This window comes from Oncorhynchus clarkii, chromosome 3 (genome assembly GCF_045791955.1).
Source record: "Oncorhynchus clarkii lewisi isolate Uvic-CL-2024 chromosome 3, UVic_Ocla_1.0, whole genome shotgun sequence".
NCBI lineage: Eukaryota > Metazoa > Chordata > Actinopteri > Salmoniformes > Salmonidae > Oncorhynchus > Oncorhynchus clarkii.
Genome location: NC_092149.1, coordinates 14,823,536 through 14,848,841, shown reverse-complemented (window position 1 = coordinate 14,848,841; position 25,306 = coordinate 14,823,536). Strand labels below are relative to the sequence as shown.

Genomic DNA, 25,306 nt, shown 5'->3' with positions numbered 1-25,306 from the left:
CTTTTAATTTACTGTCTGCACACCAGAGTTCTATTATTATAGTTATAACCGTTACAACATAGCCATATGTATAAAAAGCCATATTCTATGCAAGCTAACTAAACACTAACAAGTGTTTTATATTGAGCAAGCTACAGCACATAAATTATTGTCCAATATTTCTGATCAAATTCATATGATGTTTACAATGCAGTGGAATGTGAATATTTGTTTGTCTGTTGGTCTTCAATGAATGTTGTTTTTTTCTATGAACTTTTGTACATACTGCATCTTGTAAATAAAAACCATGCAGCCGTTATGAGTTTCTCTGATGTAGTCTTGTGTAGAGATCCCTGAGTGCTGACTGTTACCATCCCCAGTGTGGGGAGTATTTTGCAATTGCTGCAGAGCTGCACTGCTGTCTGATTCTCAACAGCTATCCTTTTTCTTTCTGTCTCCTACAGGAAGACTTCTGTCATAAGTAAGTTGTAGTTCAATAGAATATTTATGTCTGCAGTTACTGGGTAGGCCTACAACTGAGCCAAATCACTCATATTAATCACACACATCAGGTATATGTACAGTTGAAGTCGGAAGTTTACATACATTTAGGTTGCAGTCATTAAAACTTGTTTTTCAACCCCTTCTCAAATTTCTTGTTAACAAACTATAGTTTTGGCAAGTCAGTTAGGACATCTACTTTGTGCATGACACAAGTAATTTTTCCAACAATTGTTTACAGACAGATTATTTCACTTATAATTCACTGTATCACAATTCCAGTGGGTCAGAAGTTTACATAAACTAAGTTGACTGTTCCTTTAAACATCTTGGAAAATTCCAGAAAATGATGTCATGGCTTTAGAAGCTTCTGATAGGCTAATTGACATCATTTGAATCAATTGGAGGTGTACCTGTGGATGTATTTCAAGGCCTACCTTCAAACTCAGTGCCTCTGCTTGACATCATGGGAAAATCAAAAGAAATCAGCCAAAAAATTGTAGACCTCCACAAGTCTGGTTCATCCTTAGGAGCAATTTCCAAACGCCTGAAGGTACCACGTTCATCTGTACAAACAATAGTACGCAAGTATAAACACCATGGGACCACACAGCCGTCATACCGCTCAGGAAGGAGACGCGTTCTGTCTCCTGAAAATCAATCCCAGAACAATAGCAAAGGACCTTGTGAAGATGCTGGAGGAAACAAGTAGAAAGTATCTATATCCACAGTAAAAAACGTATGTCAACATAACCTGAAAGGCCGCTCAGCAAGGAAGAAGCCACTGCTCAAAAACCGCCATAAAAAAGCCAGACTACGGTTTGCAACTGTACATGGGGAAAAAGATCGTACTTTTTGGAGAAATGTTCTCTGGTGTGATTAAACAAAAATAGAACTGTTTGGCCATAATGACCATCATTATGTTTGGAGGAAAAGGGGGAGGTGTCACGACTCCTACCGAGAGTGGCTCCCCTTCCTGTTCGGGTAGTGCTCGGCGGTCGTCGTCACCGGCCTACTAGCTGCCACTGATCCTTTTTCCTCCCCCTTGTCTGTTTATTAGTTACACGTGTTTAGTTAGGTTAATTGGTTGGGCTTAATTATCCAGCCGGCCCGCCTGCTGGGTGTGCGGGATTGTTTTATGTGTACTCTTGTGCACGCCTGTAAGTCACGGTGTTGCGTGTACGTGTGTTGTTCGGGACTGTTTAGTTCCCCTGTGTTTTGGGGCATTTGTTTGAGTGGTGTCGTTTTCACCTGTGTGGTGAATAAAGAAGTATCGCTACTCTGAACTCTCTGTTTCCTGCGTCTGACTTCTTCCTCCACTACACCCCGGGGATTACAGGAGGCTTGCAAGCCGAAGAACACCATCACAACCGTGAAGCACGGGTGTGGCAGCATCATGTTGTGGGGGTGCTTTGCTGCATTATGGTCTGGTGCACTTCACAAAATAGATGGCATCATGAGGCAGGAAAATTACGTGGAAATATTGAAGCAAAATCTCAAGACATCCATCAGGAAGCTAAAGCTTGGCGGCAAATGGGTCTTCCAAATGGACAATGACCCCAAGCATACTTCCGAAGTTGTGGCAAAATGGCTTAAGGACAGCAAAGTCAAGGTATTGGAGGGGCCATCACAAAGCCCTGACCTCAATCCAATAGAAAATTTGTGGGCAGAACTGAGAAAGTGTGCGCGAGCAATGAGGCCTACAAATGAGGCCTGTGACTCAGCTCTGTCAGGTGGAATGGGCCAAAATTCACCCATCTTATTCAAATCAAATCGAATCAAATCAAATGTATTTATATAGCCCTTCGTACATCAGCTGATATCTCAAAGTGCTGTACAGAAACCCAGCCTAAAACCCCAAACACCAAGCAATGCAGGTGTAGAAGCACGTTATTGTGGGAAGCTTGTGGAATGCTACCTGAAACATTTGACCCAAGTTATACAATTTAAAGGCAATGCTACCAAATACTAATTGAGTGTATGTAAACTTCTGACCCACTGGGAATGTGATGAAAGAAATAAAAATCTGAATTCTCTCTACTATTATTCTGACATTTCACATTCTTAAAATAAAGTTGTTATCCTAACTGACCTAAGACAGGGAATTTTTACTAGGATTAAATATCAGGAATTGTAAAAAACTGAGTTTAAATGTGTATGGCTAAGGTGTATGTAAACTTCTGACTTCAACTGTATGTATGCCAATACATGCACACACCCTGACACATCCATGCATGCACAAGCACACACACACTTTGGACAGAACACTTGCAAAATCTTTGATACAAAAAGAAGGAGCCCCTTTTTTCCTGCTGTTTAAGACAGAACTTCCATTAAACTCAGCCAGGTGCTTTCTTTAATGCACACAAACTTTAAAAAGCAAGGCTCAGAGACCGACAACAATACCCCCAAGGCATGTCTCACTTCCTTTTGTAAATGTAGAGGCAGCAAAATGAGCATCAGCCTTTCTGAGAAACTATGATAAACCTCTGCAGACACAGCTGAGAGAGAGACACAGTTGAGAGAGAGAGACACAGTTGAGAGAGAGAGAGACAGTTGAGAGAGAGAGAGACAGTTGAGAGAGAGAGAGACACAGTTGAGAGAGAGAGACACAGTTGAGAGAGAGACACACAGTTGAGAGAGAGAGAGACAGTTGAGAGAGAGAGGCAGTTGAGAGAGAGAGAGAGAGAGAGAGAGAGAATGTTGCACAACATCAAAACAGACAGTGAGATTCAAACAAACAGATACACACAGATAATGTTTGCTGTTCTATTATGAGGAGAGGACAACCACAGAGGTCAGAGAGAGAGCTTTCAGTTATTAGTTCTGTTTTAATTAACTGCTTCATAGCCCCGGGTGTTGGGAAATAACATAAGACAGCAAAAATACACATTTTCTATGCAAATTTGACAATAAAGTTGTGTAGGGCCAAGGGACTTCAGGGGGACTGCAGTAAATACCATAGAGATAGATCGAGGACTCGTCTTTGTATCTGTGCAGTTATAGCGTCTGTGACAGCATGGGCAGCACCATTGAGGCAATCTCCATTTTGAAATAGTGAATTTTCTTCTTCATGGTTGACTTATCCCTCCTGATGATCTGGTTGAACATGACTCCAACAGGGTCACCAGGTGGGATCAGCAAGCGAAGTTGGAAGTCCCACCCAGTTGACTACATTAGAGAGAGATAGGGGGCAGCAGGTAGCCTAGTGGTTAGAGCATTGGGCCAGTAACCGAATGGTTGCTAGATCGAATCACCGAGCTGACATGGTAAAAATCTGTCTATCTACCCTTGAACAAGGAAGTTAACCCCTAGGCTGTCATTGTAAATAGGAATTTGTTCTTAACTGACTTGCCTAGTTAAATAATAGTAATGTGTCTTCTTGTAGGCATTAACTCCGCCATGGTTAGTTGGACAAAGCCTATGGGAAAATTAATGGAGTTTTTGGAGGATTTTTGTATAAATAAGGTCTGTGGTTTTGTTCTATGAGGTAATCTTCATCAGCTAACGGCACTTTTTTTGAATTTTGAAGCATTTATGTAATCGAAAACACACTTAAAGCACATAAAAGGCATCGTAATTCATAAAGGTCATGTTAACTGACTGATATTATCTCATAGAACAAAAAGTATAAGATCTCTGATCTTCAAAGCTTGTGTTAACCTTATTTTCGGGATTTATTACAAAACCTTATCCTTTCCCCATTAATTTTCCCAATAGAAATGGTTCAAGGAATCTGGGGAAACTCACTTCTGTTTTTGAGGACTACAAGGTGGCGAGCTCCATAGCGCTGCCTATGTTAATAATATGACCTTTTGGCCACTAGAAGCCTCAATCATTCTCCATGGTAAATACCCATCACCATTACACCAGAAGTAAACATGATGATATGTAGTATAGTATTGATATTGCATGACTGAAATTGCAATGATAATGCTCAGGCTCAGCAATGCAAGTGGCTGGAGTTTGGACAGTAGGCTCAGTGGCGATTTTAGCATGTAAATCTTGGTGTGGCAAACTCCCCAAAAATGTTTTTGATGCATGCCAGCAAATCCACTACACAACACAAGACAACATAAACAATACATTAATTCCACTATAATGGTTAACAAACGGTGCCACAAAAACTGTTAGGGCCTACATGAAGCTGTTCCAATAGCAGAGCCTTCCTTTCAGGAACATGGAGTGAATCCTTACCACCGCTACACCTGGCTATCAGCTATGCCTTGTCTGGCAGCGAAACAGTTAATTCAGCCTAATTTACTGCCTTTTAAAAAAACATAGCTTATATGGCTGACTTGTTTAAACAAATGTGGTTTCTACTGACAATTGATATGTACAAACTATGACATAAGGGAACGATAAGCGGATAAGAGGCCATCCTTAATATCGATTAAGACATTAATGAGTGAGCTAAGACGGATGTAATCAACATAACTATTTGTTCAGCACTTTTGAAATGTAGAGCCAAAGAATTCAGAACATTCTCCCTGTACACCAAGTCAGAACCGTAAGATTAAAAAAAACACCTTTATTTAACCAGGTAAGCTAGTTGAGAACAAGTTCTCATTTACAACTGCGACCTGGCCAAGATAAAGCAAAGCAGTGCGACAGAAACAACAACACAGAGTTACATGGAATAAACAAGCGCACAGTCAGTGTGTGCAAATGGCATGATGAGGTATGGCAATAAATGGCCATAGTAGCAAAGTAATTACAATTTAGCAGATTAACACTGGAGTGATAGATGAGCAGATGATGGTGTGTAAGTAGTGATATTGGTGTGCAAAAGAGCAGCAAAGTAAATAAAAACAATATGGGGATGAGGTAAGTAGATTGGGTGGGCTCTTTACAGATGAACTATGTACAGCTGCAGCAATCAGTTAGCTGCTCAGATAGCTGATGTTTAAAGTTAGTGAGGGACATGTAAGTCTCCAGCTTCAGCGATTTTTACAATTTGTTCCAGTCACTGGCAGCAGAGAACTGGAAGGAAAGGCGGCCAAAGGAGGTGTTGGCTTTGGGGATGACCAGTGAGATATACCTGCTGGAGCGCGTGCTACAGGTGGGTGTTGTTATCATGACCAGTGAACTGAGATAAGGCGGAGCTTTACCTAGCATAGACTTGTAGATGACCTGGAGCTAGTGGGTCTGGCGACGAACATGTAGCGAGGGCCAGCCGACTAGAGCATACAGGTCGCAGTGGTGGGTGGTATAAGGCGCTTTGGTAACATAGCGGATGGCACTGTGATAGACTGCATCCAAATTGCTGAGTAGAGTATTTGAAGCTATTTTGTAGATGACATCGCCGAAGTCGAGGATCGGTATGATAGTCAGTTTTACTAGGGTAAGTTTGGCGGCGTGAGTGAAGGAGGCTTTGTTGCGAAATAGAAAGCCGATTCTAGATTTGATTTTGGATTGGAGATGTTTGATATGAGTCTGGAAGGAGAGTTTACAGTCTAGCCAGACACCTAGGTATTTGTAGTTGTCCACATATTGTAGGTCAGAACTCTCCAGAGTAGTGATGCTAGTCGGGCAGGCGGGTGCGGGCAGCGAACGGTTGAAAAGCATGCATTTGGTTTTGCTAGTGTTTAAGAGCAGTTGGAGGCCACGGAAGGAGTGTTGTATGGCATTGAAGCTCTTTTGGAGGTTAGTTAACACAGTGTCCAAAAAAGGGTCAGATGTATACAGAATGGTGTCATCTGCGTAGAGGTGGATCAGGGAATCGCCCGCAGCAAGAGCGATATCGTTGATATATACAGAGAAAAGAGTCGGCCCGAGAATTGAACCCTGTGGTACCCCCATAGAGACTGCCAGAGGTTCCGGACAAAAGGCCCTCCGATTTTACACACTGAACTCTATCTGCGAAGTAGTTGGTGAACCAGGTGAGGCAGTCATTTGAGAAACCAAGGCGATCTAGTCTGCCAATAAGAATACGGTGATTGACAGAGTCGAAAGCCTTGGCCAGGTCGAGAAAGACAGCTGCACAGTACTGTCTTTTATCAATGGCGGTTATGATATCGTTTAGTACCTTGAGCGTGGCTGAGGTGCACCCGTGACCAGTTTGGAAACCGGATTGCACAGCAGAGAAGTTACAGTGGGATTCAAAATGGTCAGTGATCTGTTTATTAACTTGGCTTTCAAAGACTTTAGAAAGGCAGGGCAGGATAGATATAGGTCTGTAACAGTTTGGATCTAGAGTGTCACCCCCTTTGAAGAGGGGGATGACCGCGTCAGCTTTCCAATCTTTAGGGATCTCGGACAAAATGAAAGAGAGGTTGAACAGACTGGTAATAGGGGTTGCAACAATGACGGCGGATAATTTTAGAAAGAGAAGGTCCAGGTTGTCTAGCCCAGCTGATATGTATGGGTCCAGGTTTTGCAGCTCTTTCAGAACATCTGCAATCTGGATTTGGGTGAAGGAGAAGCTGGGGAGGCTCGGGCAAGTAGCTGCGGGGGGTGCGGAGCTGTTGGCCGGGGTTGGGGTAGCCAGGAGGAAAGCATGGCCAGCCGTAGAGAAATGCTTATTGAAATGTTAGATTATCATGGATTTATCGGTGGTGACCGTGTCGCCTAGCCTCAGTGCAGTGGGCAGCTGGGAGGAGGTGCTCTTGTTCTCCATAAACTTTTTGGAGTTAGAGCTACAGGATGCAAATTTCTGTTGGATAAAGCTAGCCTTTGCACACTGACTGTGTGTATTGGTTCCTGACTTCCCTGAACAGTTGCATATTGTGGGGACTATTCGATGCTATTGCAGTCCGACACAGGATGTTTTTGTGCTGGTCGAGGGCAGTCAGGTCTGGAGTAAACCAAGAGCTATGTCTGTTCTTAGTTCTAAATTTTTTGAAAGGGGCATGCTTATTTAAGATCGTGAGGAAATTACTTTTAAAGAACATCCGGGCATCCTCTACTGACAGGATGAGGTCAATATCCTTCCAGGAAACCTGGGCCAGGTCAATTAGAAAGGCCTGCTCGTAGAAGTGTTTTAAGGAGCATTTGACAGTGATGAGGGGTGGTCATTTGACCGCGGACCCATAGCGGATGCAGGCAATGAGGCAGTGATCCCTGAGATCCTGATTGAAAACAGCAGAGGTGTATTTGGAGGGCAATTTTGTCAGGATAATATCTATGAGGGTGCATACTGTATAAGCAGACAATGAAAGTTCTTAAAATATTAAATTATTACATCTCTCTAAAACAGGCTATAGGCTACATGTGCACCACCAAGTCAGAACAGTAGGCTAAGTAATGAGGGGGAAAGGGACCGAGTTATTAGTGTGATGCACATGGGCTGCTAACAGCTTACTACACAACATACACTTAGTATTACTTTCTTAGATACAGTATACATATCTCCCTGGCATATTACATCATTTATGCAGCAGCATTCAAGACATTTTTGGACATTTTTGGACCTGTTCAAGTTCTGTGCTCACTTGAACAGGAAGGTGGCACGGGGAACCTTCTTGTGGGCAAATTTTGTCTGGCATTCTCTGGGTTTATGGTACTTTCAAGACAACTGGAAACTCAGAAAAAAAGGTTGAATCATGATGTCAGTGATCTTCAGGTCGGAGCTCCCGACTTGGAATTCCGAGTTGGATGACCATTCAAAACATATTTTCTCAGTCTGAGCTTGTTTTTTTTTCCAAGTTCCCTGTTGCCTTGAACTCACTAAAGTCTGAGATTTCCCTGTTCCGAGTTTCCAGTTGTTTTGAACTCGGCAGAAGTCATTCTGGATCGACAGCATGGACAATGTATTCAACCTTTTCTTGCATATTGTGTTGCGTGTGAATGTTTATCCGTTTAAGCTTGAAAAAAAGACTCTAAACCCAGACTTGGACCACACAACCTCTCCACCGAATAGAAAGCTAGTGATTGCTTTGCAACACTTGCAGTTAACCACTGATTCCTTCCAAACCACTCATTGTTGAATTTGCCGATGAGCACCGATATGTTTTTTCTATAATTTCTCTTCATATGACAAGAATTGAAAAGGATTTGCCAGTAGATTGTCGACTTGATTCAAGATGATGACTGCTTGTCTAGCTTGCTAGCTCAGATTTTTTAAAGCTACGGTAGATATAACGTGATTTTACGTCATTTTATCTTTTTACGTCATTTTATCTGCCAATGACCTTGAGCCTTCTTGGATGTGCACTTTTAATGTAAATTTATGGCAGCACCCAAGGCGCTTGAACTTTCTAGCTCTCTCTGTAGATTTTGCGGTGACGTAGTGTCCCCATGAGTGACAGAACACTGAGCAAATCATGGCACAACTAGAGAAGATTACCAACTCCTATGCTCTGTATTTTTCGCTGGCTGCCCCTCCACCACACAAAGCACTGAGCTATGCTGAAACACCTGCATTTCTGATCTGCCTTACTCAAGAAAGCAAAAAGAAGACCATGTTTTGTATTCGGCTTTATTAACCCAATATTTTTTTTTACATTGTTTGCAAACTGATATGTGACACGTTTAATGCCAAAATAACATGCGAAACAGGGGAAATAATATTTTAGCTAAACAGGTGGGGCTCAAAACCCCACTTGCCTTGAATGGGTGGCCACAATCAGCTATTTTCAAATCTTGTTCACTTTTTGTTTGTCCATAAGATTACAGTAATTCCTTCCTTGGTTAGATGTTTATAGAATTAGTGGACTTTACTGGCAGTAGCAAGGGTCAGGCAAAATTCCAGACTGTCTGCCAAAGAGGCCAGTCAGGAACAGAGAAAGAACATCAGCTGAATTATCGTAAATGAGCGAGACAGAGCCAGCGAGAGACAAACCACGTGATCAATCCACCGGAAGTAAGCAAAGCCTGGCCCCTCTCAAAATGTCGGCGCCCAGAGAAGACATGCTTCCGAACGAAGATGGAGAGGTGGATGAAATGGAAGGGGGTGGCAGCGACGAAGACGAAATGGAAGAAGAGGGAAAGGACGGAGAACAGGAAACTCAAGTTTATGTCCCCGGAAAACAGCCTCTCCAACCCGGAGAGGAGCTCGAGATGGACCGCTCGGCTTACCGCATGTACCACGAGTGTCAGACAGGTTGGTCCAACAGTTAACTAGCTAATAGAGTGATTTTATTGCCCAACAAACAAATGAATTTGAATGTTTTAAACTGACAGGTGCTCCTTGCCTGAGCTTCGACGTGTTGAGAGATGCGAATGGAGACGGCAGGGAACAGTATCCCCTCTCTATGCTGCTCTGTGCAGGCACCCAGGCTGACGCTGCCCTCAGCAACAGGTAGCTGTCACACCCACCAATCCATTACAATGACACTCAGCATACCCTCAGACTGCCTTCCTATTGTGAGGCTGATGTGAAGGGATCCCCAAATACTCACTTTGAATATACTTTTTGCACACCCCGCTATTGGTAGTCCTTTATTGCCCAGGCCTCATTGACTTATCCTACCATACCTTTTCTCGTCCTTCCTCTAAGACTGCTTCTCATACGCATGCACAACCTCCACGGTACTACAGAGAAAGTGAAGGAGGGGGACGAGAGCAGTGATGGAGAGAGTGATGAAGAGGATGATGATGAAGATAAGAAGCCACAGATGGAGTTGGCCATGATGCCTCACTATGGAGGGATCAACAGAGTCCGAGTGAGTTTAACTGTTCTCATTTTCTGAGAGTATCTGAATATCTCTTGCACCCTCAGTTTGTTATTCTGTACATGCACCCTGATTGGACTGTGTGTGTTGAGAGGCAGCAGTATACTGTGGTTTGAAAGGCTCAACATTAACGTTGTCTATTTTCCCACCAGGTGACCCATCGTGGAGATCAGTCATTGGCTGCTGTCTGGTCAGAGAAAGGTCAGGTGGAGATATTTGACCTCCGATCCCAGATGGAAGCCGTCTACAGTTCAGCTGCCATGTCAACCTTCGTCAAACAGCAGAAGGAAGCCACGCCCCTCTTCAGTTTCTCGGGTCACATGACTGAGGGCTTTGCCATTGATTGGTCGCCCAAAGTACCCGGTGAGTCGGTCCATTGCCACGTCTGATGTTTTGGTACGTCTAAAGCAGAGTGCATATTCCTCACCATCCGCTGTGTAGATACTGTTCTATGTATAAGGGGACGTCTACTATGTTTGCTTCCATCCCAAATTAATGAGAATGACTGGCTCAATCTAATTACCTTGATGATAAATTCTATTTTTTTGTACAGGACTAGTCTCAATGTGGTTCTGGGAAACTGTCCCTAAATAAATGTGAATACATGAGTAGAATAATAAGCTAATTTATTAGTATGTTTTGTCTAAAAGGTCGGCTGGTCAGTGGCGACTGCAAAAAGAACATCCACGTGTGGGAACCACAGGAGGGAGGGACTTCCTGGCAGATCGACCAACGGCCTTTCAGTTCTCACACCAAGTCTGTGGAGGACCTGCAGTGGTCACCCACAGAAGCCACTGTATGATGGGAGAAGCAGTGGGATGTTAGGCTGAGTGACAATATCAATAGATGAAAATAAACTTTAGACTATTTTTGTCAGTTGAAGCAGACATGAAATGTCAGTTGTAGAATTATAGCTAAAACTGCAACTTTCTGTCTCATTGTCCTCTTTCTTCCTCCTCCCTCTTTCATCATACCCCCAAGGTTTTTGCGTCCTGCTCTGTGGATCAGTCCATCCGGGTCTGGGACACCAGAGCCCCGCCTAACTCCATGCTCTGTGCCAAGGAGGCACACTCCTCAGACGTCAACGTCATCAGTTGGAACAGGACTGAACCATTCCTGCTGTCTGGCGGGGACGACGGACTTCTGAAAGTTTGGGACTTGAGGCAGTTCCAGGTAAGAACTGCAGTAGGGTTAATTTGCCCTTAGACTTAGACATTAGTCTAAGGCTGGGATTTAGGGAGGGTCATCTGATCCTATGGTACGAACCAGGGCAAGTTTATTTTGGGAAACTGAAGGCTAAGTTAATCGTTAGAACCTTCGTAGGAGCATCATTTAATCTCAGAGCTGTTTCCCAAAACCATCATTGCTGAAGTTGCACTTGAAAACATTTGTTATTTAGCATTTAAAGGCAGAGACCGTACAGGTGCATTAAAGCTGGGACTGAGATACTGGAAAAATAGCTGCTCCCCCTCTAGGCCATCAGACTGTTTAAATAGTCACCACTAGGGTTGCACATTTTAGGGAATATTCAGAGGTGGAAACTTTCCGTGGTAATATATTAATATTACTTTCTGTTAATTCCCATATCATTTAAATGTACATGTTTTTGCATTGGATATACACTACACTTCAAAAGTTTGGGGTCACTTAGAAATGTCCTTGTTGATGCTGACCTTCTAGGCAGAGTTGCAAATAAAAATCCATATCTCAGACTGGCTAATAAAAAGATTAAGATGGGTAAAGAACACAGACACTGAACAGAGGAACTCCGCCTAGAAGGCCAGCATCCCAGAGTCGCCTTTTCACTGAAGCTGACAATTGACCTCAGTACGCCTATGTAGATATTCCATTAAAAATCATGTTTCCAGCTACAATAGTCATTTACAACATTAACAATGTCTACAATGTATTTCTGATCAATTTAATGTTATTTTAATGGACAAACAAATTGCTTTTCTTTAAAAAACGAGGACATTTCTAAGTGACCCCAAACTTTTGAACAGTAGTGTATTTTCCATATCATATGGAGACAGAAACATATACCTTTTACCTTATCATAAGTAGACATAATTGCAAATTATTAAATACTTCCAATGTAAATTTAAAAACTGATTTAGTTATGAATTGAACTTTTAATTAAATGAGTTTACTTTTAACATGGAATGATTTCACTGAACAACAAAAGAAAAGGAATATTGAATGATCCCCAATGATCCATTGCAACCAAAAATGTTTTCAACATACATCTGTAAAAGGATATTCTAGAAACAAAATCTTTGGTTGTATCCCTCTCAAGCTTCCATGTCTTCTCCCTGGACCTCATCAATGTTTACCTCTTGAACATCAGACTCTGAGGCCTCATCTTTACTCACTTTCCAACCTTGTTGAGGATGGCTCGCTGTCAGGCTCAAAAAGCCTAAAATTTACCCGGATGGCACCAATTCTTCAACATTTGCATTGGTCAGCCTGTTGCGTGCTTTGGTGTGTGTGTTCCCAAACAAGGACCAGTTGTGCTCTGAGGAGGCTGATGATGGTGGGATATGGAGCATGATGGAGGCAACCGGGGAAAGAGCCTCAGATCCACAAAGTCCCTTCCACCAGGTGGCTGATGAGATATGTTGGCACTACTGCCATATTGCATCTCCATCCCAAAGCCCTTGCTTGGAAGTGTACTTCGCCAGACTGCCAAGAACCTTGCCCTCATCCAGGCCAATGTGGCGAGACACAGTAGTGATGATACCGTAGGCCTTGTTGATCTCTGCACCGGACAGGATGCTCTTGCCAGCATACTTTGGGTCCAACATGTACGCTGAGGCAAGTATGGGCTTCAGGCAGGAGTCTTCACGCTTTTTGATGTATTTCAGAACTGCAGTTTCCTCTGCTTGGAACAACAATGAAGGGGGCCGTATGGATTTCTTCTCTTACATCTGCTAGTATAATGAAACAGCAGGGAGCAGGTCTCGAACCCTCGACCTTTGAGCCCGAGGTCCGGCGCGCTATCGACTGTACCACAAAAAGCATGCTCGTGTGGTAGAGTCGATTTCCGCGCTTATAAACCCAGGGTCGTTACACTAGCAGAGTCTGAACATCAGACAGGATGGCATTGTCTCCCTCAATCCGTGCAATGGCTTCTGCTATAGGTTTCAGGAGTTTCAAGCTGTTACCAACCTCTCCCAAAATACATAATCCAGAAGGATCCTCTTGATGGGGTTGTCCATATCGGTAGGCTGTGATGTGGCCATTTCTTGGAGCGACTCCTTCCCCTCCAGGAGTCTGTCAAACATGATGACAACACCAACCCAACGGGTGTTGCTGGGCAGCTTCAATGTGGTGCTCTTATTCTTATCACTTTGCTTGGTGAGGTAGATTTCTGCTATAACTTGACCCTTCACATACCTAACCATTTCCTTGGCTCTCTTGTAGAGTGTATCTATTGTTTTCAGTGCCATGATGTCATTGAGGAGCAGATTCGATGCATGAGCAGCACAGCCAATGGGTGTGATGTGAGGTTAGGACTCCTCCACTTTAGACCAAGCAGCCTTCATGTTCACAGCATTGTCTGTCACCAGTGCAAATACCTTCTGTGGTCCAAGGTCATTGGCTGCCTTCAGCTCATCTGCAATGTAGAGACCGGTGTGTCTATTGTCCCGTGTCTGTGCTCTTTTAGAATACTGATTGAGGGGTGGAGATGATGTAGTTAATTGTTCCTTGCCCACGAACATTCAACCACCCATCAGAGATGATCGCAATACAGTCTGCTTTCTCTATGATTTGCTTGACCTTCACTTGAACTCTGTTGAGCTCTGCATCCAGCAAATTAATAGATAAAGCATGTCTGGTTGGAGGGGTGTATGCTGGGCAAAGAACATTCAGAAATCTCTTCCAATACACATTGCCTGTGAGCATCAGAGGGGAACCAGTTTTATACACAGCTCGAGCAAGACATTCATCAGCATTTCTCTGACTACGTTCCTCCATTGACTCAAAAAAACATGATTCCAGGAGGACCATGAGCTGTTGCTATCGGTAAGGTGTCTGATTCATAATTTTCACCTCGAACAGAAGTAGAGGGACTTTTGTCAACGGTTGCTTGTTGTGAGTGCTGAGGGAATTTTATGCACTTAGCCAGATGATTCTGCATCTTTGTTACATTCTTCACATATGATTTTGCACAGTATTTGCAAATGTACACAGCTTTTTCTTCTACATTAGCTGCAACTTTTTAAATAGCATTTCCGGGTTAAACAGGAATACCAGGATGGTTGCAATTTTCTCAAAGGTATTTTTTAAAAGATTTTCTGTAAAATATTAAACCCATAAAAAGGAATGGAAGCAATGCAAATACTGTAAATGTCATCTTTGCATGATTATTGCACCATCTGGGTTGGTTTGTTTGGGTTTAAAATGGCTGCAGTCCCAACACTCTTAACAGATTAATCCTCACTGCACACCACTGCTGCTGAACAATCACACACTGCCATCAATCTCTACCTGTGTTTTCTGTGCATCGGACAATAATCAAATCAAATTTGATTAGTCACATACATGGTTAGCAGGCGTTAATGCGAGGGTAGCGAAATGCTTGTGCGTCTAGTTCTGAACTTGCAGTAATATCTAACAATTTCCCAACTACTTTATACACACACAAGTGTAAAGGAATGAATAAGAATATGTACATATAAATATATGGATGAGCGATGGCCGTGCGGCATAGGCAAGATGGTATAGATGATATACAGATGGTATACAGTACAGTATATACATATGAGATGAGTAATGCAGGTTATGTAAAGATTATATAAGGTGGCATTGTTTAAAGTGACTAGTGATACATTTATTACATCCAATTTTTTATTATAAAAGTGGCTAGAGATTTGAGTCAGTATGTTGGCAGCAGCCACTCAATGTTAGTGATGGCTGTTTAACAGTCTGATGGCCTTGAGATAGAAGCTGTTTTTCAGTCTCTCGGTCCCAGCTTTGATGCACCTGTACTGACCTCGCCTTCTGGATGATAGCGGGGTGAACAGGCAGTGGCTCAGGTGGTTGTTGTCCTTGATGATCGTTTTGGCCTTCCTGTGACATCGGGTGCTGTAGGTGTCCTGGAGGGCAGGTAGTTTGCCCCCGGTGATGCGTTGTGCGATAAATCCTCTTGTCTCCCCCACACCTTCTCCTCTACACCCACAGTAATCATGTCCTATCCTGTATGATGGCATTTCAAGATCTAGGTGGAATGTAGAGGAAAAGTTGGCTCCCACACACTGACCCTCTTTTTAGCTTCGAGGTTTATAGAGATTTGATATTTCTCTGATGTGCTGGAGGAGCACCAAATCAACAGTGATTACATGGTCTGACTCGTATTGCGCTTTAGAACCCTTAACTTGGGAGGTCGCCCATGGGACTGGTCTGGGGTCAGTGTGTGTTTGACAAGGCAGATCTTAAACATGGTTATGCAGTTATTCTAAACCAGAATGCACACAACGGAAGTGAGGAGAGATGATGCTAAACCGTAATATTATCTACCTGTGCTTTCAGTCGGGCCGGCCGGTGGCTAACTTCAAGCAGCACAGCGCGCCAGTGACATCAGTAGAATGGAACCCTGTGGACTCCAGCGTGTTCGCCGCCTCTGGAGCGGACGACGTGGTCAGCCAATGGGACCTATCAGTAGAGTCAAGTGATGTGGGTGCGAGGGAGGAGGGGGTGAAGGACCTGCCCCCCCAGCTGCTGTTCCTGCACCAGGGTCAGACAGAGGTCAAGGAAATCCATTGGCACCCGCAGATACCCGGGGTGATGGTCTCTACTGCTCTGTCAGGCTTCAACGTGTTCAGGACCATCTCTGTATAGTTGTGTGTGTGTGAGGGTCAAAGTGTGTGTGCCTGTGTTTTTTACTTCTCAGTCCCCTCTGCTCTGTTGGCATGCATTTACCATGTACTGTGCATGTATGTTATTCCTTCTGGCCTTCACAAGTAGCATGTGTACCAACATGTTCAAAATAAAACACTTTACCAAATTACTGTTTTGGTGTGTATTTTTTCTCAACCCAACAAAATGCCTGTTGGTTGACATGAAGCAATGAGATCATGAGCTATTCATTTCCATTGATGTACGCCCCCCTATGTCTTTTTCTAGAGTGATGCTAATATTTTGCTTTTAGATCAAAGGGTTTAGTACAGTGTCACCTTTTATTTCAGGGTATTTTTATATACAGCTGTGGAAAAAATGAAGAGACCACTGCAAAATGATCAGTTTCTCTGGTTTTACTATTTATGGGTATGTGTTTGGGTAAAATGAATTTTTTTGTTTTGTTCTATAGTCTACTAACAACATTTCTCCCAAATAAAAATATTGTCATTTAGAGCATTTATTTGCAGAAAATGACAACTGGTCAAAATAACAAAAGATGCACTGTTGTCAGACCTCGAGTAATGCAAAGAAAACAAGTTCATATTCATTTTTAAACAACACAATACTAATGTTTTAACTTAGGAAGAGTTCAGATATCAATATTTAGAGGAATAACCCAGATTTTTTTCAATCACAGCTTTCATGTGTCTTGGCATGCTCTCCACCAGTCATTGATGTTGGATGACTTTATGCCATTGCTGGCGCAAAGATTCAAGCAACTTGGCTTTATTTGATGGCTTGTGACCATCCATCTTCCTCATGATCACATTCTTGATCTGGTGGTCCTCCAGCCACACCTTGATTGACCTGGCTGTGTGGCATGGAGCGTTATCCTGCTGGAAAAACCAATCCTTGCATCAACGATCCTCCACCTAATTTCACAGTGGGTACGAGACACTGGCTTGTAGGCCTCTCCAGGTCTCGCACCCGCTGTGATATTTGGTGGAGGATCAGCTATGAACTGAGGGTGCTTCAGCAAGGCTGGAATCGGGCAGATTTGTCTTTGTGAAGGACGCATGAATCAAGCCACGTACAAGGTTGTCCTGGAAGAAAACTTGCTTCCTTCTGCTCTGACAATGTTCCCCAACTCTGAGGATTGTTTTTTTCCAGCAGGACAATGCTCCATGCCACACAGCCAGGTCAATCAAGGTGTGGATGGAGGACCAATTTGGGAGAAATGTTGTCAGTTTATAGAATAAAACAAAAATGTTAATTTTACCCAAAAACATAGCTATAAATAGTGAAACTGATAATTTTGCAGTGGTCTCATAATTTTTTCCAGAGCTGTAATATGCACACAGTGGTCTTCTCTAAATACCCATACCAGCGTACTACATACTTAAACTCCATGCTATTCCCTCACCTTCACATTCTATTTTGCATGTACCATTTAGTAAAAAGTATGCAGTATGCCACAGCTGCAACTCAGTAGCGGCTCCTGATTGGCTGAGTAGGTGGGGCGGGGCAGAGTATGGGTGTATTTTTTCCAAATTCAACAGACATGCATTACATTAACCAGCCTGATAATAGTTCCATTTCCAATTTGATTATTTCCTCTAAACTCTGAATAAATGAGGAATGGAGTTATAGGCCTACTCAGGCTGGTTATAGGAAGACTATCACATTAGACCTACACCGTAGTAGACCATATAGCTCATCTCTCCTATTTAAGGACTGAAGACAAACTAATTTGGTTTCATTTCAACAAAGTGCTGTAACATATAGTAATGAAACCAAACAGCCTAGTAGTATACACAAACATTAAAACTGTTCAAATCAAAGGACTATTGCACATAAAACGTGGACAGTTGGGTGCATGCAAATTCAGAACTGCTGGACAGCACCATAATAAACTAAAGTACTGATCATTGGGAACGAGATCAGAATGAATCCTGAGGCTTGATCCATTAATTAAATAGATAGCCACGCCTACAACACTAAAACAATCCATATGTTCAAATCAAAAGGCCTGATTAACATGACATCAATAACACAGCCACAACACAAATCAAAAGATGGTTTAGTATTTAGTTTAAAAGCGCTGACTAAGGCCAAGAGAACAAGAAACACTTTCAATGAGAAAACATAAATCCACGTAGTTTTTAAGGAGAAAAAAAGACTAGTCTACGATGCGATACTCGTGATCATTGTAAGAACAAAAACGGCATTTGAACACCGCAAACAACCTGGTCTCAGAGCATGTTGTAGTATTCTGTATTTAAAGCAGAGACACTCAATTTAGAACGATGTTACGTTTCGTATTGTATGTATTCATTTTTGGATGTCCATTACCCATTACATAATTTACGAATTTGCCAAACGTATGATATGTTACGAATTCTAGCTTGGTGGCTAACATTAGCTAGTCTGGGCGTTTGGGTTAACGGAAGGGTTAACTAACATGCTAAGTAGTTGCAATGTAGCTCAAAAGTAGTTGAAAATTGCTTTGGGTTGCTAGACGTTCACGTTATACGCCAAACCCATCCTATCCACACGACCAACCACCCTCCTTTTGTTTTTGACTTAAGTAACCATCTGTCTTATGTAACCATACCAGACGTAACATATACTGAATGGAGTGTCCCTGATTTACATACAGAGTCCTATGAAATGTTCTAAGACCAGGTTGCCGCAGAAGCTTGCTATTAGCTATCTTCCCAATTAATGATAGCCTAGTTTTGTTGGAAGAGAACTAGGGGCTTATCCCTCGCAGCCCACCTCTTCCAATGCATTGTGGAAAAGTGTGCATCGAATTCTACAAATATGAAGAGCCAAAACTAGCATAACATCCTGGCATTTAAACCATACACGATTTAAGAAAATTCACATAATATAAAACGTTTTATTTTCGCATACTGAGAATGCGTCATGCTGGACTGCATGGTTTCGCATTATTGACTAATTTCGGTAGCACATCCCTATTGATTATCAGCTGTTGTCAAAGCCGAAATGAGTATGACATCTGCACATTTACAGTATTTTTGAAACGTCACATACTATAAAATTGTGTCTTTTTTTGGCATACTCAAACGGCCTATTAGCAGTTGTGGAAAAAGTATCCAATAGTCATACTTGAGTAAAAGTAAAGATACCCTAATAGAAAATGACTCAAGTAAAAGTGAGTCACCCAGTAAAATACTACTTGAGTAAAAGTCTAAAAGTATTTGGTTTTAAATATACTTAAGTATCAAAAGTAAATGTAATTGTTAAAATATACTTAAAAAATAAAAGTATAAATAATTTCAAATTTCTTATATTAAGAAAACCAGATGGCACCATTGATTTTTTATATTAACTGATAGTCAAGGGCACACCAACACTCAACAGACATAATTTACAAACGAAGCATTTGCATTTATTGAGTCTGCCAGATCAGAGGTACCAGGATGACCAGAGATGTTCTCTTGATAAGTTTTTGAATTGGATAATTTTCTTGTCCTGCCAAGCATTCAAAATGTAACTTATGGGTGTCAGGGAAAATGTATGGAGTAAAAAGTTAATTATTTGCATTAGGAATGGAATACAGTAAAAGTTGTCAAAAATATAAATAGTAAAGTAAAGTACAGATACCCCAAAAAACTACTTTAGTACTTTAGACCACTGCCTATTAGGACACAAGTATGGGTATTCTGACATGACCACTAAGCTTGTGACTACAAACATCTTGGATGCATAGACCCTTTTCCAGTAAACGACACACTGACGTCATGCACAGATGCGCACTACTCTTGGCGGCAATAAGAAAGCCATCGCCATCTGCCCATTCGACATACCCTAGATTTACGTTTTTATTACTTATAAACAAAATAACTTTTGGGGGTTCTCATACGCTTACAATTACGTTTTGATTCTTGCTTGAACAGTCGTTAAGGTTATATTTGGGTTGGGATCATTGCAAAATAACTAATTTTGGATGCAGCAGTTGTTAGCTAGATTTTTTTGCTGGTGTTCTATGAGAACTCCCCCTTGTTCTGCCACCAATTTGCACAGCTTGCGCACAGCGCCCTCATGCGGCAATATTTGTAAGCACAGAAAGGGGTCTAATTTACAGCTAGTTTAGGTTGTGTTTCGGATGATGTTTGTCCAATAGGAAGTGAATGGTGAATAATGTTCTGTCATTTGAGACACTTTTATAGTAAGAATAGGTGTTTTTGAACACCTACATGATTAAGAATGATGATTATAGATTATCATCGATGATTTGTTAATGATGAGTAAGAAAGTTAGAGAGATAAAGATCATATCCCCCCCCCCCCCAAAAAAATGCTCATCTCCCCCATTATTGGTAATGGTGACAGGTTTGCATGCTTTGTTGGAGCCTAACTTTCTCACTCATTATTCATGAATGATTTTTCTTAATCATGGTATTATCAGGATTGATTTAGAAGTGTTCAGAAACATTGTATCTACTCACTTAGAAAATGTCTCAAGTCATCATTCAGTTTCTATTAGGCAAAACAAAAACAAAACAAACTGCAAATGCATCCAATGAGTTTGTAGTCACAATTTTGATGTAGTCAATGTGCTAGGAATTCGGGACCAAATATTAAACTTTTGACTACTTTGGTAGACTAGAAGGGGGGGGGGGGGGGGGGGGACTAGATCTATAAAGTGCTTTCATTTCTAAACAGTAAAATACCATCAAATAAGAAGGGGACATTCTCTCCTGTCATCTCATATGAAACATTATCTCATATCCAAAATGCTGGAGAACATAGCCACATTTTAAAGGTTGGCATCTCTGTCCAAATACAGACGTAGTAGAGTGTTTTCTCGCATTAATATTCCTGCCATCTTTCCACATAAAGTTCATGAGTACACTGACACAAGGAAACACTTTGCTGAAACATTACGCTGTAAGGAAATATGTTTATTGAAGTAACCAGCATATCCAAGAGGATCCATCACGAGATAAAGAACATGTCCAGAGACAATTCATTCCAGACCCCCTCCTCTTCTCCCTACAGCATTACTTGTAAGGGGAAAGGGGGATAGTCAGTTGTGCACCTGAATGCATATAACTGAAATGTGTCTTACGCATTTAACCCAACCCACTTGTACAATGTTGGTCCAAAAGAAGCATTAAATATAAGGTCATACATGCTTTGCAACTGAAATTCAAAACATGAGATTTCAGAGATTGTCAGTGGTTAAAATCAATACTAAGAACTTTTGTAATTGACTACACAGGCTAAATGCATTAAAATAAAAATAGGCCTACATTGGATGTAATTTAGGTCAGAAAAATTCTGACTTGAGAAATTAAAATATTGGAATGTGAACAAATAGGAATGACAGATTTATTTAATGAAAACACCATAGATATTAAAGCTCTAAATAAGAGGAAATTCTTAAAATGAGGTATCCATAAACAGAGTAGGGTTGTTCCATGAAATTAGTTGCTTTTGTATCCTTTGATATTTTAAGTAGAAATTGTGCACCAATATTGGATTTTTAAAGCCTGTTATATTAAACGAAGTAGACCACATGGAAAATTCCATAAATCAGATTTTTTTTATATGAATAAAATTCAGCATTGACATGTCCCTCTTTGCACTGACCTCTCAGAAGATTTTTAGTGCAAACGCAGGTGAGCTGGTTCTACTCTTTTTGGACATTTTCTGGTGTTGTGGTGGAAAACTGAGTGGGTTGAGTGGGTTGTGCTTTAACTCGTCAACCCCGCTACCCCATTGCTACAGGCTAATAATGTTTAATGTAATAAAATGTTGTGAACCTGGCATTCAATTGCCCCTCCCTGTTGCACGCAACAAGCTTCCATTCCCCCTGTCACAAGGGGATTTATGGCTGATTTAAGATGAAATCATTAACCCTGTTACAGTCAACCCTGTTACTTTATTTGGCAGTTATAGTATTTTTATTTATTTATTTATTTAACCTCGAAATGGGAAAACATATTTTATTAAGTTGAAAATGTGCTTATATAAAAAAAAAATATATATAAAAAAAATATATATATATAAAAAAAATATATATATATAAAAAAAATATATATATATATATGAGTACATTTAACAATAAAATCGCTCAGAAAAAAAACTTTCCATTAATTAGGTGGAGAAACAGGTGGCAAATAATTATATATTTGTCATAAAAGGCTCTTTCATTTAGTTTGTTTGTAAAGAGCATTAAGATGCAATGCAAAACGGACAACAAAGCAATTTGCTCTGAGCAAGACATGATATGAAAATACAACATAAAGAAGGAAGACATGGCTATGGTGAGTTAAAGCACAGGGATATGAACAATAACTCCCTTTAAGGCACCTTCAGCATAAGATACTAGTCTTTCTGTATCATATGCACTTTCTCTTAAGAAACACCTTTGAACTGGTAAAAACTAAAACATGTTAGTTAAAACATTTCAATTTGCCTTAATCATTGTAATTTAAAAACTGTCATTATCTTTTACTGAGCACTGATTTAACAGTAAAGCTTCCAGTTTCTTGAAATGAATTAAAGTGCTGCAAACTAGGCTATTTATTAACTGAAAACCTGCTTGGCCTAAAACAATACTAGGCTATTCTTTGTATTTTCAATTGAGACATAATAAATTGAAGTACAGTGTCTGTTAAAAATGTAGCATTTCAAATCTGATGTCAATACATAGGTGGCTATTTCAAAAGGTCCAATTTTTGTCTGTCCATTAATTGGAGCTTATAAGATTGATTCAATGAAACGGATTCCTGTAGTAACTGTTTACTAACTGCATGTCTATGACTGAGGATCCAAAGGAGCAATTTGGTCCCAAAAACATTTCAACAGAGACTCTTCAAATATCCAGTTGTTGTTCTGAAATACTTAGCTTTGCTTAAACCTCCGTTTTGAATGATAATTTGCAGAATGCATAGAGGAAGTAAACTGTACATAGTTCACAACCAACGAGGAACCATTTTATCCTCTGATTGATTGACGTAAGGTGCCCTGTAGCACTCTTATAGGCCGATTTCATCATCAAACTCATCTTCAAATGTGTAGCCCCGTCCATTGTCTCCCCCTTCCTCTTCCTCGGAATCAGTCTCTGAGTGACAGTTGTCAACCCTCCTCCTGTCCAATGGGGTGACACCCTCATACTCTGAGCTGTGTGAGGAGGCGGGACTGGAAGGTGAATCCACCTTGTGATTGGTGGGCTGTACCTCTATTCCCGCGATTGACACACTGATGATGTTGTTCCCTCTCTCTCGATCTTCCTCGGTGGGACTCACACACTCTTCCTCAACATCTAAACCCTGACCTTCCTCCTCTGACGCTTGGCGAATTATCTCCTCTCGTTTGTCGCTGAATCTCACCTTCGGCCTCTGGCCTTTGGCCTTGAGCCCTCCAGTCCCCTCTATTATCCTTCCATCTCCCACCTCATCTCCCTCGATCCCTAAAAGCTTATTCTCATTCAGCTCGTTCCTTATGCTGACAGACTGATCCTCCGCCGCCATTTTAAAATTCTCCACTTCAACGACAAGACTTTTGCTTGGACTGAAGACGTCTTTCTCATTAGCGCGAGTCCTAGTCCAGTCTGAGTTCAGCCCCAGACCATCCATCACCCCCAGCACATCACCCATGATGGATGGGCCCAGGTCGAAATCCATATCGAGTGTAAAAGACGACACCGACTCAGAATGCTGAAGCTCACTGTTCAGTGTGCTTCCGAAGTCATCCGTGACATCATCAGTGTGGTTAAGTGGCGTCTCGGAATCAACGGGCGCCATTGAGTCGTTTGTTGCCGTGGCACCCGGAGACCCAGGGTCAGAGCTGGGGCCAACAGTAGCCAGGAAGGAGGTGTCACCGAAAGCATCTCCGCCCCTCCCGATGTGCATGGTGTGGCGGAAGTCCCCCAGTGGAGCTGAGATCATGGTGGGGTCCAGGCGAGGCGCCTTGTGGGACGACTTGTGGAGTGGCATGACAGCTGAGAGAGGGAGAAAGAATTATGGAGAAAGGAGGCAAGAGGGAAAGAGAGGATGGGGTTCAGAGGGAGAGAAAAAGTGGTGTAGAGAAGAGAGGGTGAGAAAAAATGAAAGAGTGACAGAAAGAAAGAATGAGGCCAGAGACGGGGAGAAAAGAAAACCAGTTGGGTGAGACAACACATCAAGCAGAAACACTTCTATGCATCAGAAAACACACTGGCAGACTAAATTAAACTAACAAACTACCTTGATGTTCTTACTTTGACGTAATCTATTTATGCGGACACTGAACCAAGTTCAGTCAGTGTGAGACAAATATCAACTCAATAAACCTATTTAGAAGACACATAACAGAAATAAATCACCTTCACAAAAAGGCATTTTGCCAGTATATAAACCTACAGTGAACAGAGAAGTCCATTCTAGACTGTCAACATAGATAACAGAGAGAAAGTGAATATGAGGGGCCCAGAGCCAAGCTGTCACTGAGGGGCCATTTCCCTTGATTAGTGTCATTGTACAGGGCAGACTATGGTCTTATATACAGTGACCTGTCATGACAGGCCTACATGAAAACATTGCTGTTGTGCAAGAGTGTGAGAAACCAACTAGTCTTTGGCATTGATATGTATGCCAAGGCCATGCTGGGACTTGCAAGTGAAACATACTTCTGCCTGGATTCCTTCCCTCGGGGTAGGGGACTTTAAAGCCATAGACAAACACTATCTAGGGAAATACTAAAAGCAATTACAATGATTCCCTATTCCATTAAATTGAAAACTATATTGAAAATGGGCACAAACCGGTGCTACTGAGCTTTTAAAGACAATGAGGTAGCCTACATTTAAGAAGCAGTCTGACATTACTGTCATTTGTTTACTATTTACCAATAACTTCCATCAGAGGATGAAACAGTAAGCGGTTGAAAGTTAATTAGTCCCCTTGTTCTTGCAAGTGATATTGCCTCATCAAAGCTAAATCAACAACTCCTCATAAAACTGATCGCTTTTATGCGGCAAGGCAGACTACATTATGTCAAACTTACTGCCAGCCAATAGCTCAGGACCCCATTTCAACAAATTGCAAATGTCTGCGAATTGAACTCTAAAACGTATCATATAGATTGCCTAGCAGTAGTAGTCTATGGAAGGCCATAATGAGTGATGTCAATGGGGAGGGAAAAGGGCAAAACTTGCGCTCCGCCGATCAAGTTTCTGAGTGGAATGTTTCCAAAGCAGAAAAAGTATGGGAAACTTACTTTGATTACGCTCGTGTTTCGCTTCCTCCCGCCTCACTACCCCTCTTTTCATCGGGCTTTTCTTCTTTATCTTCTCTTCTGGCTTATTCTCGCTCTTTCCCAGCGTCGTTCGGCCCTTTCTAATATTTCTTTTTCTAA

At 41.6% G+C, this 25,306-nt stretch overlaps 2 protein-coding genes across 2 annotated transcripts; one reads left to right on the top strand and one right to left on the bottom strand.

Moving 5' to 3' along the window:
* The first annotated feature begins 9,266 nt into the window (after positions 1-9,266).
* On the top strand, positions 9,267-16,104 carry LOC139405744 (glutamate-rich WD repeat-containing protein 1-like). The gene is made up of 7 exons (XM_071148166.1): positions 9,267-9,523; positions 9,604-9,721; positions 9,920-10,085; positions 10,247-10,457; positions 10,745-10,890; positions 11,076-11,267; positions 15,627-16,104. The coding sequence occupies exons 1-7, from the start codon at positions 9,310-9,312 to the stop codon at positions 15,933-15,935; spliced, it is 1,356 nt and encodes a 451-aa protein (XP_071004267.1). The 5' UTR covers positions 9,267-9,309; the 3' UTR covers positions 15,936-16,104.
* A 4,740-nt stretch (positions 16,105-20,844) lies between these two features.
* LOC139388724 (uncharacterized) lies at positions 20,845-25,306 on the bottom strand. Its single transcript, XM_071135594.1, has 2 exons — positions 25,169-25,306; positions 20,845-23,912 (listed from the first exon to the last, which is right to left on the bottom strand). Exons 1-2 carry the CDS (start codon positions 25,218-25,220, stop codon positions 22,948-22,950), a joined length of 1,017 nt encoding a protein of 338 aa, XP_070991695.1. The 5' UTR covers positions 25,221-25,306; the 3' UTR covers positions 20,845-22,947.